Source organism: Anguilla rostrata, chromosome 14, assembly GCF_018555375.3.
Source record: "Anguilla rostrata isolate EN2019 chromosome 14, ASM1855537v3, whole genome shotgun sequence".
NCBI classification, from domain to species: Eukaryota; Metazoa; Chordata; class Actinopteri; order Anguilliformes; family Anguillidae; genus Anguilla; species Anguilla rostrata.
In genome coordinates, this window is record NC_057946.1 from 21225993 (window position 1) to 21242694 (window position 16702).

The following is a 16702-nucleotide window of genomic DNA, read 5'->3' on the forward strand; positions in this document are numbered from 1 at the left end:
AAATATGGATTTTTTCCCCCACACTTATATTTTTCACTACCACCAGCCATACCACCTGATAGCCATTTTGTTTGGACAGCTGAAGCTGAACACTTGGTTAGACAGTAGCCTGTAAGGGGTGCTGTTTCCTATTAGTGCTGTGAATCCAATACTGCATGTGCAGTGATGGATACTGTGCTATGGGATGTGTCACCTTTCAGATGAGACTCTGTGGTCTTAAGTCACGTTAGTTTGAGGGATCCCATGGTACTTAAGGAAGGGAATCCTCATAGCCCGGCCCAAACCCCTGATACGGCCCTCAGAATCCCTCCACCTCATCATTCCCTATCTCCAAATAATCACCTTCACAAATCATTCACTCCTTTCATGGGAGTTTACTCTGTTCCTGTAAAGGAGGAGTGTGTTCTTGCGTGGCCCTCCCGGTGGGATGAAGGTTGTGTGGACATGGTCAGATTATCATATGACCTGCCCTGCATGGTGCAGTCCTGATCCTCTCCGTTTCCACAGGTGCACAGACACACAGCCCTGCAGGCTAACACACAGTCCCAGCAGAACGTGCACACCACCACGCTGGCCCGAGCCAAGGCCGAGATCCTGCGCGTCATCGAGATCCTCATCGAGAAGATGCCCGGCGACGTGGTGGATCTGCTGGTGGAGGTGAGAGAGGCCGTGCTCCCAGCGCTGGCCACTGTGGAGCGAGGCGAGCTTGGGCCTTCTTATCCTCGTGGGCACCGACAGTAGGGTTCCTTTCTCACAAAATCAGGCTCTGGAAAAACGCTTGGTTTGATCCATCCATCCTTGATCCTGTCTAAAATCAGACTTGTGCTGTAGGATACAGCCTGGGGTGTATTTTAGTTCATCTGCCCAATGCTTTTGCTGGTTTCATTTTCAGATTCTTATTAGCGTGTCTTAGAGAACCTTAGAGAAGCATTGATTTATTGAGGACTCATTCGTCTACTGCTCTTTCCGCCCTCAGGTGATGGACATCATCATGTACTGCATGGAGGGATCTCTGGTGAAGAAGAAAGGCCTGCAGGAATGCTTCCCCGCCATCTGCAGGTGAGTCTCAGGGCTTCTTCACCATCTGCAGGTGAGGCTCAGAGCTTCCTGCCATCTGCAGGTGAGTCTCAGAGCTTCCCCGCCATCTGCAGGTGAGTCTCAGAGCTTCCCCGCCATCTGCAGGTGAGTCTCAGAGCTTCCCCGCCATCTGCAGGTGAGTCTCAGAGCTTCCTGCCATCTGCAGGTGAGTCTCAGGGCTTCTTCACCATCTGCAGGTGAGGCTCAGAGCTTCCTGCCATCTGCAGGTGAGTCTCAGAGCTTCCTGCCATCTGCAGGTGAGTCTCAGAGCTTCCTCACCATCTGCAGGTGAGTCTCAGAGCTTCCTCACCATCTGCAGGTGAGTCTCAGTAGTTAGCTGCCACCAGCAAGTCTCAGTGCTTCCTGTCATCTTTGTTTGAGTGTCAGTGTTCAGTCCCATACTGGCCAGTCTGTCTTCCTATACAGCTGCACTGTATTCTCCTCTGTACTAGATGTCCATGTTGTATTGTTGTATCTCTTTGCTCTGGGTGCAGGTTCTACATGGTGAGCTACTGTGACCGCAGTCATAGGATTGCTGTGGGGGCGCGCCAGGGATCGGTTGCTCTCTACGATGTCCGTACTGGGAAGTGCCAGGTAGGTCCCAACCTGCTGCTACCCCCTATAAGAGCCAGTGAGGAGCTGGGCTGGTCATTCCCACTACCCCCTATAAGAGCCAGTGTGGAGCAGGGCTGGTCATTCCCACTACCCCCTATAAGAGCCAGTGTGGAGCAGGGCTGGTCATTTCCACTACCCCCTATAAGAGCCAGTGCGGCAAAGGGCTAGTCATTCCCACTACCCCCTATAAGAGCCAGTGCGGCAAAGGGCTGGTCATTCCCACTACCCCCTATAAGAGCCAGTGTGGCAAAGGGCTGGTCATTCCCACTACCCCCTATAAGAGCCAGTGTGGCAAAGGGCTGGTCATTCCCACTACCCCCTATAAGAGCCAGTGTGGCAAAGGGCTGGTCATTCCCACTACCCCCTATAAGAGCCAGTGTGGCAAAGGGCTGGTCATTCCCACTACCCCCTATAAGAGCCAGTGTGATGAGGCGGGTGACCCGTGGTAATCTGCAAGAGGGAGTCAGTGGGAGTCAATAAGGCCAGGAGGGGGTCCTTAGCACAGGGGCCCCTCTCACCCAGTGCACCTGAAGGGAGGGACGTCCCTCCGGGCCGAGTCGCCCCGGCACGGCCGTCGGCAGCGATAGGAGGATTAACGCCTGAAGGGCGGGGAGCGTGAGACGGGGAGGACGGGGCGGCCGGCTGGAATCGCAGGTGCTGAGCGGCGATGTCGTGTGGTCCTCTCCGTCTGGAGATGGGTATCTGCGAACACGGCCTTCTGAGAAAACGTCGGCGGTATTGATCGGCGCTAACTTAGCCTCGCTGGCTCTAAACACGCTTTCGCCGGCTCGTCTCCGACCGCCTCTGTCAGGATGTTCTCCGGTCTTTCAGGTCCGATGAGTGGAGCAAATTGCAGTGATTTCAGCCCCAGCCGTCTCCCCCCCCACCCCCCCGCTCTGTAACCTCTGAGGGGCAGCCTGGGACTCCAGCACTGCGGTGCTTTCAAGGACGTGCTTGAAGGGCACTCTTGATTTCTCTGAGCATTTTCAGAAGGGTCGGTGTTGTCGGGGTAAATTCACTTCTCTCCCACTGCACCAGGCGTGTGTGCTGTGTGTGTTTGTACCCGCTTCACCGCGCCATGATTGTGCTTCACAGGTGCTTCACAGTACATTTATACAAAGGCGCCACACCTTCCTGTGCAGTAACGGGTTGCTCACCTTTCCAAAACACCCACCAAATAATGTAGCCTAAAGAACATTCCTGCATTATCCATTATTTATTTTTAGCATAATTTATTTTCTATGTCCGGAAATCCAAATTCTCAGAGTGAGTCGACTGGTGTGCGCATTCACAGACTGACCGCGTAGCAACAGCTGGGCCGGGGTGGGCCCCGGCCACCTGAATAGTGTCCTCCTAGCCCAGGCATTTATCTCGGCAGAACCACCAAACCCCGATTGAGAATGCCAACCTGTAGGTAGTTCTGTCCTACCCTACCCAGTTCTATGCAGGCCCAGCTGTATGAGACTTTCTGGGGATGCTGCTGGTACAGGCCTGCCCTTTGTGGGATGGAGCCAATGATGAGGATGTGAGAACTCTGAATATTATTCACTGCTAAGGCATATACACATCAGCTGTGTGCACAGCCCCTAGTCTCTCCTGCTCTCGAGCCTGCTGACAGGTGGTGTCATTGGCTTAAGTTTGTCTCTTCCAAGGCCTTCGCTGGTCTATTATACTTGGTGTATTCAAAAGGTACTTTGCTTTTCATGTGCTGGTAAATGAATTATTTAGCTGCTCTATAAATGAGTAAGAGGTCCTACTTTAGTTGGGTTTATGTGTCTTGGCTTTTCTTCTTTACATTGAACTATGTCATTTTGAGACCAATAGAGTCCCTGCTTACTGTGGTAAATTCCTCATGCATCTTCCCTGCGATGACAGAATTGTGTCTCTGAGGGTATGACATAGCGATGGTAGAATGAGCCCCATAATGGGACAGGCTACCATTGGCTATATGAACAGAGCTCACACCCTTCAGCAAAACGCCAAATCTTTGAGTCACTGATGATGCATAATGGTGGAACTGATTTTTGGGTTCACCCTCTTACAAATATTCTTACTGCGATTTTTCATTTTTCCCCACTGTCCTAAAATGACACATCATTAAGGAAGAGATGTTTTATTATGTACAAATATGCAGGATATATATATTTATACAAATCAAATACGAGAATAGAATAGAATAGAGTAACTTAATTTTTCCCAGAGAGAACTTAGGTAAAGTAGGCGGCATGTAAGAAATTAAATAAACATTTTACACAAATTGCATTATGAAATAAAATGACTAAATTGCATTACTATCATTACAAGTTAGAAATGAAGAGTTACATTAAAGAAATTGTAGTCAGAACTTTCATACATAAATTGCATAGAACTAAAGCACTTAACACTAAAATACATTTTGGACAACACTAATTCTAAAAATGAAATTAAACTTTAAAATGGAGGTGTGGTGTGTCATTGACGAGGCAAACAGATGTTAGCACAAAGCTGTTGAGTGCCGTCCTTGTGTTCTTCCTGATGGCTAGATCTCGAACTGCTGTTTCCTGGGATGTCAAAGAAGCACCATCTTGCCTCTTGACAGTTTGTTCCTCAGTTTGTTTCATGGTTCTTTGTTGTCTCCCTAATATTTTACTATTGATATTAATATTATATTAATATTTACGAGCAGTGAAAATGGCTAAAAAAAAATTACAGATATTCAGGTTTATTCATAAGTATAGTTATATCTGAGTGATGTAATGGCAGAGCTCAGTAGCTGTTATGAACTGTTTGGGATACATTTTTGTCTGTTGTTGAATTATAATATGCGTCCCGAGGAGCATGGAGGGTCTTCACAGGCTACTTGGAATGAATTATGAAACATGCGGTCCATACATTCGTAAAATCATTGATTTATTTGTAATTGTTTTCAACAGTATCCTGGGTGCTGACACGTGGTTCTGCATAGCTTGTTAGCCATAGTAGCTCACACTTGCGCATCAGACTTAAGCCTCTCTGTTTGCAGTGCCCATAGAGCACACCTTCTTTGTAATAATGTTACTAAAGTTAGTTTCCTGCTGCAGCGCTATGTAAAGATACTGTATCTGTGTATACACTGGGGGTGATATATTGGTATAGGTGGGTGCAGGTACACCATTAAAAATAGGTAACTTCTGCTGTACGTGGCTGTGTTTTGAGGTAATTATTTTAGTACCATTGGCTGCATTTCTTCATCTTAGCTTAAAAGCCTGTTTTAGGCATTCCCTTTCAAATGTTCACAGTACTTTAAAGAGAATAGTCTTATGTGATTGTATTGAGAGCTGGGGCTACACAGCAAAGCTTAGAACGTGCTTGTGTGAAGGAGGAATGGAAGGAATATGACCTTGTCCTCAGTACAAGCCACTCTCAGCTATAGGGATTTCAGTTTTTTTTAGGATCCAGCACCTGCACACCTTACAGACTGAAATGTCCCGTTCTGCTCTAGGCACAGATGGCTTCATATTTCTCACATTAACAGCCAAAGATAGAGGGTTTGTCTGTGCATTTTACTTAGCATAACTGACATACAAATGGAAATTAAATCTGAATTTTCAGAGCATCTAGCATTTGTCCTTGAAAATAATGTAAGCCTGAGCCCTTGTGTAAGTGCTACCATTAACGCTACACTGATTACCATAATGTATTAATAGTTGGTGAGATATTTGTAGATGTTGCCAGATAGTTGTATTTTATTAATTCACGCACCCCTGGGATCAGTGTTTTGTGCATGTTCTTTTGACTTCACGTTGCTGACACTAAAAAGATTATACCTGAAATCTTATGAAATTGAGACTTTAGCAAGTTTTTGAGCTATCTGAGCGAAACACCTTTCATCAGATTTTGCGATTTTCTTTTCAACTGTTTATTTTCTGTGCTGAATGACATAAATGTTCATTGAGCACAATCCCATAAGTATACATAATGATGCAATCAGGCTGTTCAGCCAATCTAGGCCTGTCATTTACTGCAGACTAGAGTATCTAGCACTGTGTCCATCCTGGTCTTGAATACCTTGAGGATCTGTTCCCCTTCCACATGACCTGTCAGCCTCATCCACCTATTTACGGCTCCTTGTGTAGAAATGCTTCCTGATATCGGTGCATATTTAGTGATATATTGGCTCCCGGATTACCGTTTGTGCACTGCTGTCTAGATACCATTGTTGAATTCAAAATGCAAAACACAAACGTTTTGCATCATCAAACATAGTAATTCTATTCTAAACTCAAAAAAGTAATTCTAAAACTATTTTGCTACGAACATCTCTGTCAAGATCATGTCCTAGCACTCATCCACCAAGCTGCTCTTCCTTCAGCCCCATACTAAGGCATGATCCATCCTTCCGTTGCCTTTCCTGTTCCACCTGGTAGACAATTTAAAGCCCTCTCTGAAATAACTATGCTTAATTTCTTCATTTCCACTGCTTTTAGCAATGAGTCTCTTGTGGCATTTTATGAAATGGTTTTTATCAAATTAATCCAAAGTCTAAAGTCCAAAACCTCTCTTAACCTTTCTGCTACAATAGAGAAAAACTGTTTGAGATTTCTTTTTGCATCTTGGGAAATCAGCATTTCAAAGATTCTTTTAACTTCCTTATTCCTTTTTACTCTTAGCACTCGTGTTATGACTTTCTACCCTGTTTCTCCCCAGACTGTGTTTTAAAAAAGAATACACTTCATGAATTCTCTTCTGTTGTTTCGAACTCTCCTATGAAGATGTATTCCTCCACTGTGGACACCACTCTTTGGCTTATTTCTCTTAATTTCTGAGCTAATTTACACTGCCATGAAGAATAACCCCTTTGACTTTGCTCCACTTTCCATGAGCAGCTTTATTATGTAGACACTGTACCCAGTCTGTATTACTTTTGAAGTACATTCTCTTGACTTATTAAAGTCGCTTTGACTCCAGTTAGAATTCTAGGACGGGACCTTGACCGAATGCATCAGAACTGACTGCTCAATGATCATTTGTCCCCAGTGGCTTCACTGCCATAGAGTAAAGCATTTAGAGAGTCAATCCCTGAAATTTCTTTGACATTTAGATTTTCTCAAACCCAAAAAGCTACTGTGCACCCCCCACCCCCCTTTTAATGCTTTTGTCCTTCCCGATCACTTTGTACCACACTACTTTTGACTCTTCCCTGTCCCTCTATCAAGCTAGATTTCAACTATGCAATAACCCTCTCTTATAAACCACCTCTACTGAAATTAATACCCTCGCTGCTGTCATTACACTAAACGTAGCCTTGATATCTTCTATCCATCTGTGCCTCTCGACACTTAACGCTAATTACTGAACATACCTTGTTGTTGCCCTTGGTTTTAAATGGACTCCTGAAATAGTTTTCTAACACAACATCCTCCTCCTAGAAAAATAGTGGCTGTCTTAGTTGCCATGAACTCCTTAGTAATGGACACTATAGTTAAAATGGATAGGTTCATTTTCTGGTGAATCCCTTTATAGCCATCACCTCAAATTTGTGGACCACTCTCTCGCTGTCTGCCCTCAGCTGAAATATGATGCAGTATTGCATTTCTGGGAGCTTATTTTTTACATAATACATGAATGTGATCATTAATAGATGAGATCATTGCATTTGTTGGAAAAGCATTATGTGTAAAATGTATACTATTTCTTTGTGCAGTATTGGGAGTACTCAGATGTTTTGGCTGTCAGAATTGCTATTTATTCTGTTTATTTGTGTGTGTGTGTGTGTGTGTGTGTGTGTATGCACGCGCGCATGTGCTAGTATGTTTTTTATTTTTTATTTGTGTGTGCACGCGCAAGCACGTGTTTATGTGTGTGTGTGTGTTTGTGACTGTGTATCTATATCTATTTATTTAGTATTTTTGTTTGTAGAATTTTTGTGTTTTTGTGAGCCATGCGTATGGAAGTGCATGAGTGCACACGCCATTACTCTGTGTGCGTGTGTGCGTGTCTGTCTTCCGTTCTGCCTGTAGATCCATAAATAGTGTGTGTGTCATGACAATGAATTATGCAATGCAATTTTGGTTTCCATGCCCTTATATAATCCCCTGCTCATGTGTGCTGATTGCCTGATTTGATTTCAGTTATTAATTTTAGATAGGGGGATACAGAACAGCAGTCAGAGCCCAACCACTGTGCAAAATCTATTACCCTCTCAAACAGACCTCCGCTCTCCCTCTCCTCCCTTTCTCCCGCTCTCTGCCCCTTAGCCACCGAGCTATTATTTAAGGCTACGCAAAGTGAGAATTCAAAGTAAACAAAGCTTTTACCTGGAAAAACAAAGGCATGCTGTGCTGGAATGATGTTTTATTGGACATAGCACACACACACACACACCACTCTGTAATCCTTCAGCGATGTATCCCCTCGAAATCTGCGTCCCCCCCCCGATCGCCTCGTAACCATTGTGTTCAGTGATTACATTTTAAGCACATCAGTTTTCACAGCTGATAGATTTCAAAGGGATACGACCGGGGCAGCAAACTTTCTCGCCCCCTTTTCCATGTTGTGCTTGGAAATGAGGTCATCGTGTTTAGGCTCGCTGCCGCATAAGACGCCTCGTCCGTCTAAATCTGTTACCAAGGGCTGCGTATCGCCTGAAATCTTTGCCCCTCACAAAACAGAGCTTTTGGGGGGAAATAAAATTACCCGGGGGGATAAAACAAATCCCCTCTTTTCTCGGGTTCCTTTGAAAGGAGTTGCCAGTGCCCAGCAGATAGCTGGGGATGAAATAAAAAGGTGACATTTTTGGGTCCTTTTTTGTAATATTGATGGTGTATTGTGGGAAAGGGAGCGGGGTCAGTGTCCTTTCCTTGGCCGTATTGATTCGCCCTTCAGCTGGTGGTGGTGAGACGCGAGGCAGGGGTTCTGCTGTTGATAAGCTACACAATGTCTCTGTGAGCATTATTGACTCGGTTGCAGCTACTGCCTGTGGCTCTCCATTTTTCACCCCGTCGCCATGACAATCATAATAAAACACAGGATAACGCGCGCCGCCTCGGCCGCGGCCGCCGCCTCTTTCCCCCGCGCGTCTCCCGAAAATTAAAAACCGATGGGGGGAGAAGGGCCCGTCTTTTTGAGCATAACAACCAGTTGAAAAAACAGCCAGTCTTGATTTTTTTGCACGCTAATTTGCTGTGCTGTCTTTTGGAAATAAATGACTTTTATCACAGTACATTTAACACATTTGAATGTGGGAAACAGTTTTGTCAACAGAGCAAATGCATGTCTCTTGAATCAGGTTATTATTGAAATATGAAATTAAATAATGGAATTTGAATTTGAGTGCATGCATGTGTGTGAGTGTGTGAGTACGTACGCGTGTGCTGGTTCGTGCGTACGTGTGTGTATGAGTGTGTGAATGCATGCGTGCATGTGTACATGTGTGTGTGTGAGTATGTGCGCTTATGCATTCTTGTGTGCGTGATTCCCTTCTGTACACTAATAAGTACACAGTTTATATCCCAGTTTAGCTTACAAGATGCAAAAATTAATTCAGATTTTTAGTGCTTAATGAGGTTATATGATGATCAGACCACTGTGGCTCAGTTCAGTAATTCATAGTGTTTGTAAGTGTTTGTTTCAGTACTATAGTAGCTGAGGATTTTAAAAAAAGCATTTGATGGGCCCCCTTCTTTTACCTGAAGAAATGCAATTCAGATGGAAATATGATGCTGGAATGTTTTTCATGCAGAGATTTGCAATTCTAATCTTGCGCTCCATATATTGACCATGTGCCTTCCAACAAGCCGCTGTCCACCTTACAGAGCCTGTTTAATTATGATCCTCAGGATTGGGAAGAATGCAACTCCATCACCTTGCTCTCTTCTGCTGTCTCTAACACACAGCTGTGTGTTGTCCTACTGGGCATTACTCAAAATACATTCATTTTGAATACAGTTATATCAGACTGTCTATAAATGTGAAGGATTATTTTATAAACAATAACGGCACAATATTTAAATGCCAATATAATTGGAATGAACAAAAAGAAAATGTGCAAAGCGAAAATCGTGCAAGGGATCCCCAAAGTGCTGTATTTCAAGTACAGATGTGATTTAATGGCAAATGATCAGATTGGTCCATAAAGTCCTGATTGGCTGCTGTTTTAGTGATTTGGCAGACATCACTGCCACGGGGTTTAAAAAAGGAAACGTTTCCCTCTCATCCCGTGGTGTTCGCTGCATTGTGTCCCTCATTGATTTGTGTAGAATCTTTAGCTTGCTGGCTCCAGCGAGGTGCAGCGTTCACTGGAGTGAGACCGAGCGCTCTTCCAGCAGAGAAAACCAAAGGACAGGAAGCTTCTGCAACGATCGCAACACCAGCCGGCGTACGGGTGTTTTTTTTTAACTGCGGGATGCGATCCAGAGTCGCGGTCTGTTTCTGTCTGAGTTTGAGCCCTGCGTCTGTGTCTGCTGCTCCCGCAGGTCTTTTCCCAGCTGTGCGGTTATATGTTGCGCGTGTGTGGCGTTTGGATGCTGCGCAGGCCTGTAAGGTGCTCCGTGGGTCGGATGTTGCTCTGTGCGGGAGCAGGTTCACTGCTTGTGCGTGCGAGCGAGCGTGCATTTGTGCGTATTTGTGCGTATTCCTGTGTGCGCCTGCGTGTGTGTGTTCGTGCATGCGTTTGTGCGTGTTCGTGCGCGCTCCTGTGTGTGTGCGAGCGCGTGAGAGAGAGCGCCCCCCGCAGCCCCATCCTGCGCGGTGCACGCGGAGGTGTGTCCCGCTCCCCGGGGGCGCTCCTAAACCCCGCAGCACGGGAGACGGGGCAGCCTGCGCGGCCATCTGCCGCCGCTTTGATCAGAGCCCGTGAAGTGCGCCGCGTCAGCTGGACGACAGCAATCTCCTTTAACACCTAACTGCATTTACTAATGAAGAGCAGGCCCTGCTCTCATCCGGCCCCAGCCATGGCCGTGCTCGCTGCTGCTCCCGGGCGTGCACGCGTGTAGATGTGTGCAGGCTCCCCTGCGTTTGTGTAGCATCGTGCTACGCCGCTAGACGCTATCCTCACGGCCCCCCTTTAGACTTTTTGGTATGTCCTTGAGAATTTGCCTTTAAATTTGCCCGCAGTGCCAGCCCATGTCAGGTGCCCATGGTTGGTGCAGGCTGGGTGGGCACTGGAGTCAGGTGCCCCAGGTTGGCACAGTCTGGGTGGGTACTGGAGTCAGGTGCCCCACGTTGGTGCAGGCTGGGCGGGCACTGGAGTCAGGTGCCCGAGTTGGCACGGGCTGGGATGGTTGAAGCTTGGAGTCAGGTGCCCAGGTTGGGCGGGCTGGGTGGGCACTGGAGTCAGATGCCCGCACGTTGGCGGGGGCTGGGGTGGTTTGTGGGCAGGCCCCCGAGCTTGGATGCAGCAGATTGAGGGGCCTGGCCGTCCAATGCCCGAGGTGCTCGGCTCTGCCCCGCCTACAACTTGCTGGATGCTCAGGGCCTCCCGCCTCGCTGCGGAGTGGGCGCCGGCACATTGGGATGTAGCAGGTGCTCCCACGTTTCTCGCCAGGCTGCGGGCACTGGAGTCAGGTGCCCCACGTTGGCGCGGGCTGGGCGGGCACTGGAGTCAGGTGCCCCACGTTGGCGCAGGCTGGGCGGGCACTGGAGTGAGGTGCCCCACGTTGGCGCGGGCTGGGCGGGCACTGGAGTGAGGTGCCCCAGGTTGGCGCGGGCTGGGCGGGCACTGGAGTCGGGTGCCCCAGGTTGGCGCGGGCTGGGCGGGCACTGGAGTCAGGTGCCCCAGGTTGGCGCGGGCTGGGCGGGCACTGGAGTCAGGTGCCCCAGGTTGGCGCGGGCTGGGCGGGCACTGGAGTCAGGTGCCCGGGGTTGGCGCGGGCTGGGCGGAGGGGTTTGTGTGGAAGCGCTCCCCCGCACTGCCACATTTGATTAAGAAGCCAGCAGATATGAAAGAGGCGCTGGCCCGGCTCCTAATTGGGCCCCCTGAGTGCTCGCCTGGGCTCTGCCCCGCTCTTATCCGTTAAATCTTTACGCTGGATGTTCTTTTAGCGGGGCCTCTCCCGCCCTCCGCTGCGGACGTGTGCGCCGCGCATCATTTGGGATGACTAATGCAGCGCCGGTGCTATTAACATCCTCTGTTTCCCCCTCCGCCGCTGTTTACCATGCTGTCCCTCACATCCCACTGCCTGCTGCTGCTCTGCCTCACATTTGTTCTTTTGTGTGCGTGCGAGAGTGTATGTAAAGCGTGTGAGTGTGAATGAATGTGTGTGTGGGAGAGGGAGTGTGTGTGAGTGAGTGAGTGAGTGAGTGTGCGTGTGTGTGTGCGCATTAGTGTGTGTTTTTACATGTGAGCTCATGTCTCATGAGTCCAGGCAAGTGAAGGCTGAATTTCAATCATACTGCCCTGCAGCTTTTCCCAAAATAATTATTTAAAAGGCAGCACATCCTTAAACGTTCTAAATAATTCAAAACACCCCATAACGAATGAAACGTGGTATCCATCTTTTTATTATTCCCCCAAATGGAGCAGCTATTCAGTACTGCTGCTGTTGTCTGTCAGAACAATTCTGTCTTTTATCCATTATATGAATCTTTCACCGTTACGTTGTTGCTTTGTTTACTCATCTGTTAGTTTAGATATGTTGCGTTTCACGCTTCGATCTACAGCCTACAAAGACAACAGAACAGTGTACTTGAGGATATTTCTGTTTGGAAAGTTCATAATAATTCATATTAAGGAGATTTATATAATGTTTGTTTAGTAATGATTGTTGAATATGTACATATTTTGCAGTGTGCGAGTGTTATCGCGGACGCATTGCGAACAAAAACAGAAAACGGAAATCGAATCCAGGAGAATCCCAGCTCGGCTCCGCTCTCGTCTGTCGTCTTTAGTCATAGGTGTGACACCATTTTTCATAGTTCCGTCTGAGTCGTTGGGCAATTTTAATTGGCTCTCGGGCTGATAGAAGCGCGACTCTCTGGGACTGCAGTGGCCAACGCGGAGCGCGCCACGGCCTCCGACTGCAGCCGGCAGAACCCGGCCAATAATGCGCCTCACAAACGCCCGATAGATTTATCGCTCCACTTGAGCTGTTACACCGCCAAAGAAATAACCACTGGCCGGCCGCAGAGCGTTTCCGCGGCGCTGCACGCGCGCCGTCGTCTTTCTGCTCCGGTGGTCGGGAGGTAAAACGCAGTGCCGACGGTTAGCAGACGGTTAATCCTTCTGAAACAATTAAGCAATATTTAGGAAACGGCCCTGCATCGCCCTCCTCCTGGCTCGCCTCTGAACCCAGTCTGTGCGGTTTCGCTCGCGAGCGTTCGTGGGGATTAGATGCAGGGGAACTTTAAGGTGAGGTGCGGGCGCGTGCGGCCCACGCGTGCGGGGACGTGGGGAAAGGTCGCGTTTCGTCCGCGTCCCAGCCGCGGCACTTTCAGCAAACTTCCAGCCTCACAGCCTGTCGGCCGCAGTTTGATGATTATTATTGATCATCCGGCAGCTGCCCGGTCGCTCGCTGGCACAGCGGCCGAGTCCGATCTGCAGATAGAGGGCAGGCCCGCCGTCCGGCTAAAATAAGACTCCATCTTGATTATGGGCCCAGATGAGATACTAGCGTGAGATAAAGATAATTGATGACGGGTTACGAATTGGCAAGCAGCTCCCACAGTCCCGTCTCCCTGCGCCCACCCGCCCCCCCTTGCGCTCTCAGCCGCAGGAACAGAAAGTGAGGGTAAGTGCTTAGCAGACCGTTATATGCCTGCTCTTCACAGCCATCCGCACCTGTTTACCACTTTAATTTCATTCGCCTGTAGACGTGATTTAAGAACAGCGCGTCCATAGAAGATTCAGAACACCCCCTGCAAGGAAAGATGCACCCATACCCCCCGCCCCCTATTTTTCTTCAAACGGAGCGGTGTTCAGCGCTGTCGATATGCTCTCCGATCATTTCGCCATGGAAACCAGATCCACCATAGCGACCAGCAGTCAATCAGTTTATTTGCGCAGGATCCTGGTCTGAGACGTGGGTGAGCTGATGGAAGGGTGAGGGTAGGTCTCTGCGTTTCTCTGTGTGGAGGGGTGACTCTGACTCTGAGCACAGCCTCGCCTGCTCTCCCCCCCTGTCCCCTGGCTCCTCAGGAAATCTGGTGGACAGGTCTTAAATGGTTTTCGTGGCTCAGTGGTTTCTGATGGACAGATTGATCAGAACTTCAGCCGAGGATGACCTGTCAGATTCGGCCAGGTCCCTGCCCATCACGCATCAAGCAGTGGTCTTAGTTATCATTTTTATTTATATACGGGTCATATCAACCAGCACAAAATGAGTGCTAGATTGGAAATAAATTATGAATGAGCACAATATTCAGGGATATTTTCAAATAAAATTTAAATTTTGGTGGTCTACAATATTATAATATTTTCCATGTACTACATTTTCAAAGGCAAAACGTGTTTATTTTATTGTTTTCTACCATTCCTTACATACTAAATTTGATGCTTTGGAAATCATTTTCTTGATCCCCTAAGATTCATTTTGTCTTCACGCGAGATCTGATCTTCGCCAAACAGAATGAAAACGTTTGGGCTGTAATGTTATTGCGACTAATTGTAGAGACCAGCAGTGAGAGGATTTTTCTTCTAGCTGGGGAGTGAGAGCCCGCTAACTTCATCTTGCATTATTAGGTGAGCAAGAGCAATTTTTAAGATGGCAGGTGAGGGGGCTTATTGGGTTAAAGGGCCTATTGCTGTCGTCCCCTGAGCTCCGGGGAGCCGCGTGGCGTCTCGAGCGGGGGAGCCCCCCGTCCCACATCTGGGCCGCTTATTCGATCACGTTCCGAAATAAACACGCAATTATGATCATACCTCAAGACAATACACGCCATTAATTTGACAGATATATTAAGTTCTGTTGCCAAATTCATTTAATGATACACATCATTGAGCACTTGAGGTCTTGGGAGAGGGGCGTTCTGCCCCCCCCCCCGTGCGGGAGATGAAAGTGAGATCCATCAGTGCTGATGAGCAGAGAGGCACAGGGACCGGGCTCCAGCCGTCGGGCTGCAGAACGTGAGCGGGTTTTGTTTACGGAGAGCTTCCCAACTCCCCCCCTGGAGGGGGATTCTGGTTTGAAAATGGTGGGTTTGTGGCCCGGGCTGACGCACACGGGCCCGTGATGGAGTGCGTCTCCCACGCCAACGTGCGGAACTGGCAACCGGGGTCGGCCCGACGGCCTGGACGCACCCAGCGGTCCTCTGAACGATCCTCGATTACGAGCTCTGCGTTGCAGCCAATCAAAAGTAGCGGATGTTTATTTGTCGTTGATTTTTTAAAAAACATGAACAATCAAGTCTGTTTGACCAAGACTTTCACACTCGTCTCGACTCTGGCACCTTTGCACTTGCCCATGCGCATCTCATCGCATGAAAATTCCACCTCCAGCGGGATTGTATTGAATCGTGTATTTGCAGGCCTGTCTAGTAATAAGGAGAAGCTCTCGTGAATTCAGTAATGAGCGCAGCTGCAATGTGCTGTTTGAACCCACCAAAAAAAGGACGCTGTACACAGCGAATTATGGTGATTGGTTAAAGTGAGTGAGTCACGGACGGAATGTGATAGCTATGCCCCTTTGAGAAGCCTCATCCTCCCATAACTGCTGTTTTTGAGAAGAATGCCACATGATTGTGGTAATGGAACTGGATAGTTAGGCACACTCTATCACAGTGATGTCAGTGATACTGTGATTCTTTTCTCTTTTGATAGGCATAATAGATCTTGACGTACACATAAAAAAGGAGGCAAAAATAGAACTGAATTTAAAAAAATGTTCTTCTGTTACTATGTAAAGCATCTTTGTGACAGTTCTCCATAAGAAGCACTGTGCAAATTAAAATTCATTTGATTTGATTGAACTGAAATTAATGAATTGTCAATCTAGCAGTATTATAATAGGGGCACATTCTTTCAATGCCTCTCTGTGATGAATGGTGTTGGAGGCATCATCATAAATAAAATGTCAATATTCAGCATTTGGACGCATTTAGTTTGTTGAGGTGAAATAGCATTGGCCTGTTTGTCACAGTGAGTGTATCTGTGGTGCAGTCGTGCTTCCTTTCTGAGCTACCGTGAGTGTCTATGTGCATGGTACCTGTGTCTGTTCCTGTAGAGGTTATGATGCCTTCTAGGCTCATCCTGTTTGTTGTATGCTAGGTCCTTGCTACAGAGCTAATTTTGTCACAGAGGGTCCGTAGCTGTTTTTTTGTGGTCAGACTGTCGTAGTGTTACTCTCTCCTGTGAAACTCTGTTTTTCTCGTTTATGGCAGGGGTCTCAAACTCAGATCCTGCAGGGCCGCTGTGCCTGCTGGTTTTTGATGTTCTCCTGCACTTAAGTGCTTAATTTAACTCATTGATTGGCTAAAGAGTCTTGTTTCCCAGGCCTAAATTGGCTGCCGATTGAAAGGGAATCACAAAAACTGGCAGAGACTGCGAGTTTGGACGGACCGGACCGGAGTTTGGAGAGCCCTGGTTCATGGCATAGCAGCCGTGCTGAAGGAGAGAGAGAGAGAGAGAGCGCGTTTGGACTGGGGCGAGCTGTCTGAATGCGTTTTGTCGATGCGTTGTCTGTATGCGTTCTGCTGATAACAAAAAAAGGCGCAGCCCTCTCCAGTATATCAAAATCAACACATTTCAGGAAGCAGCTGCTGCCCAGATTTTGTCTGTGTGCTCGGAGGCACAGTAAAGAAGCTCTGAATAATTGAATGGGAGAATCGCGCAGCCAGATAAGAATAAACCCAGAGGACAGGTGCACGCTGTACATTTATCTTAAAGCTGGTTTTTTTTGGTGGGGGGTGGGGCAGGGGGGATAGGTTTGGAAGACCTTGGCGTCAGGGGACATGCTTCTTGCTATTCAGTTGCTTTTTAAAGTATTTTTGTATTGTGTATTTTATTTTTCTTTGCAGTCCCTTATAAACATTTATCTTAGAACGACAGAATGCTGTAAATAAATCCAAATCAGAAAGGAGAAGTGTCCATGGTTTCACTCGCTGACCGGGTGCTGACTCC

The 16702-nt window shown here is 47.6% G+C and overlaps 1 protein-coding gene across 6 annotated transcripts in view; it reads left to right on the top strand.

Annotated features, from left to right (window-relative positions):
* LOC135240171 (WD repeat-containing protein 7) overlaps nucleotides 1-16702 on the top strand; it is a 163127-nt gene that overhangs the window by 136511 nt on the left and 9914 nt on the right. For all 6 annotated transcript variants that reach the window (XM_064309517.1, XM_064309515.1, XM_064309516.1 and 3 more), the window contains 3 exons: nucleotides 508-657; nucleotides 977-1059; nucleotides 1572-1671. In XM_064309517.1, coding sequence (XP_064165587.1) covers nucleotides 508-657; nucleotides 977-1059; nucleotides 1572-1671 — 333 coding nt within the window. The remainder of the gene's footprint in view (nucleotides 1-507; nucleotides 658-976; nucleotides 1060-1571; nucleotides 1672-16702) is intronic.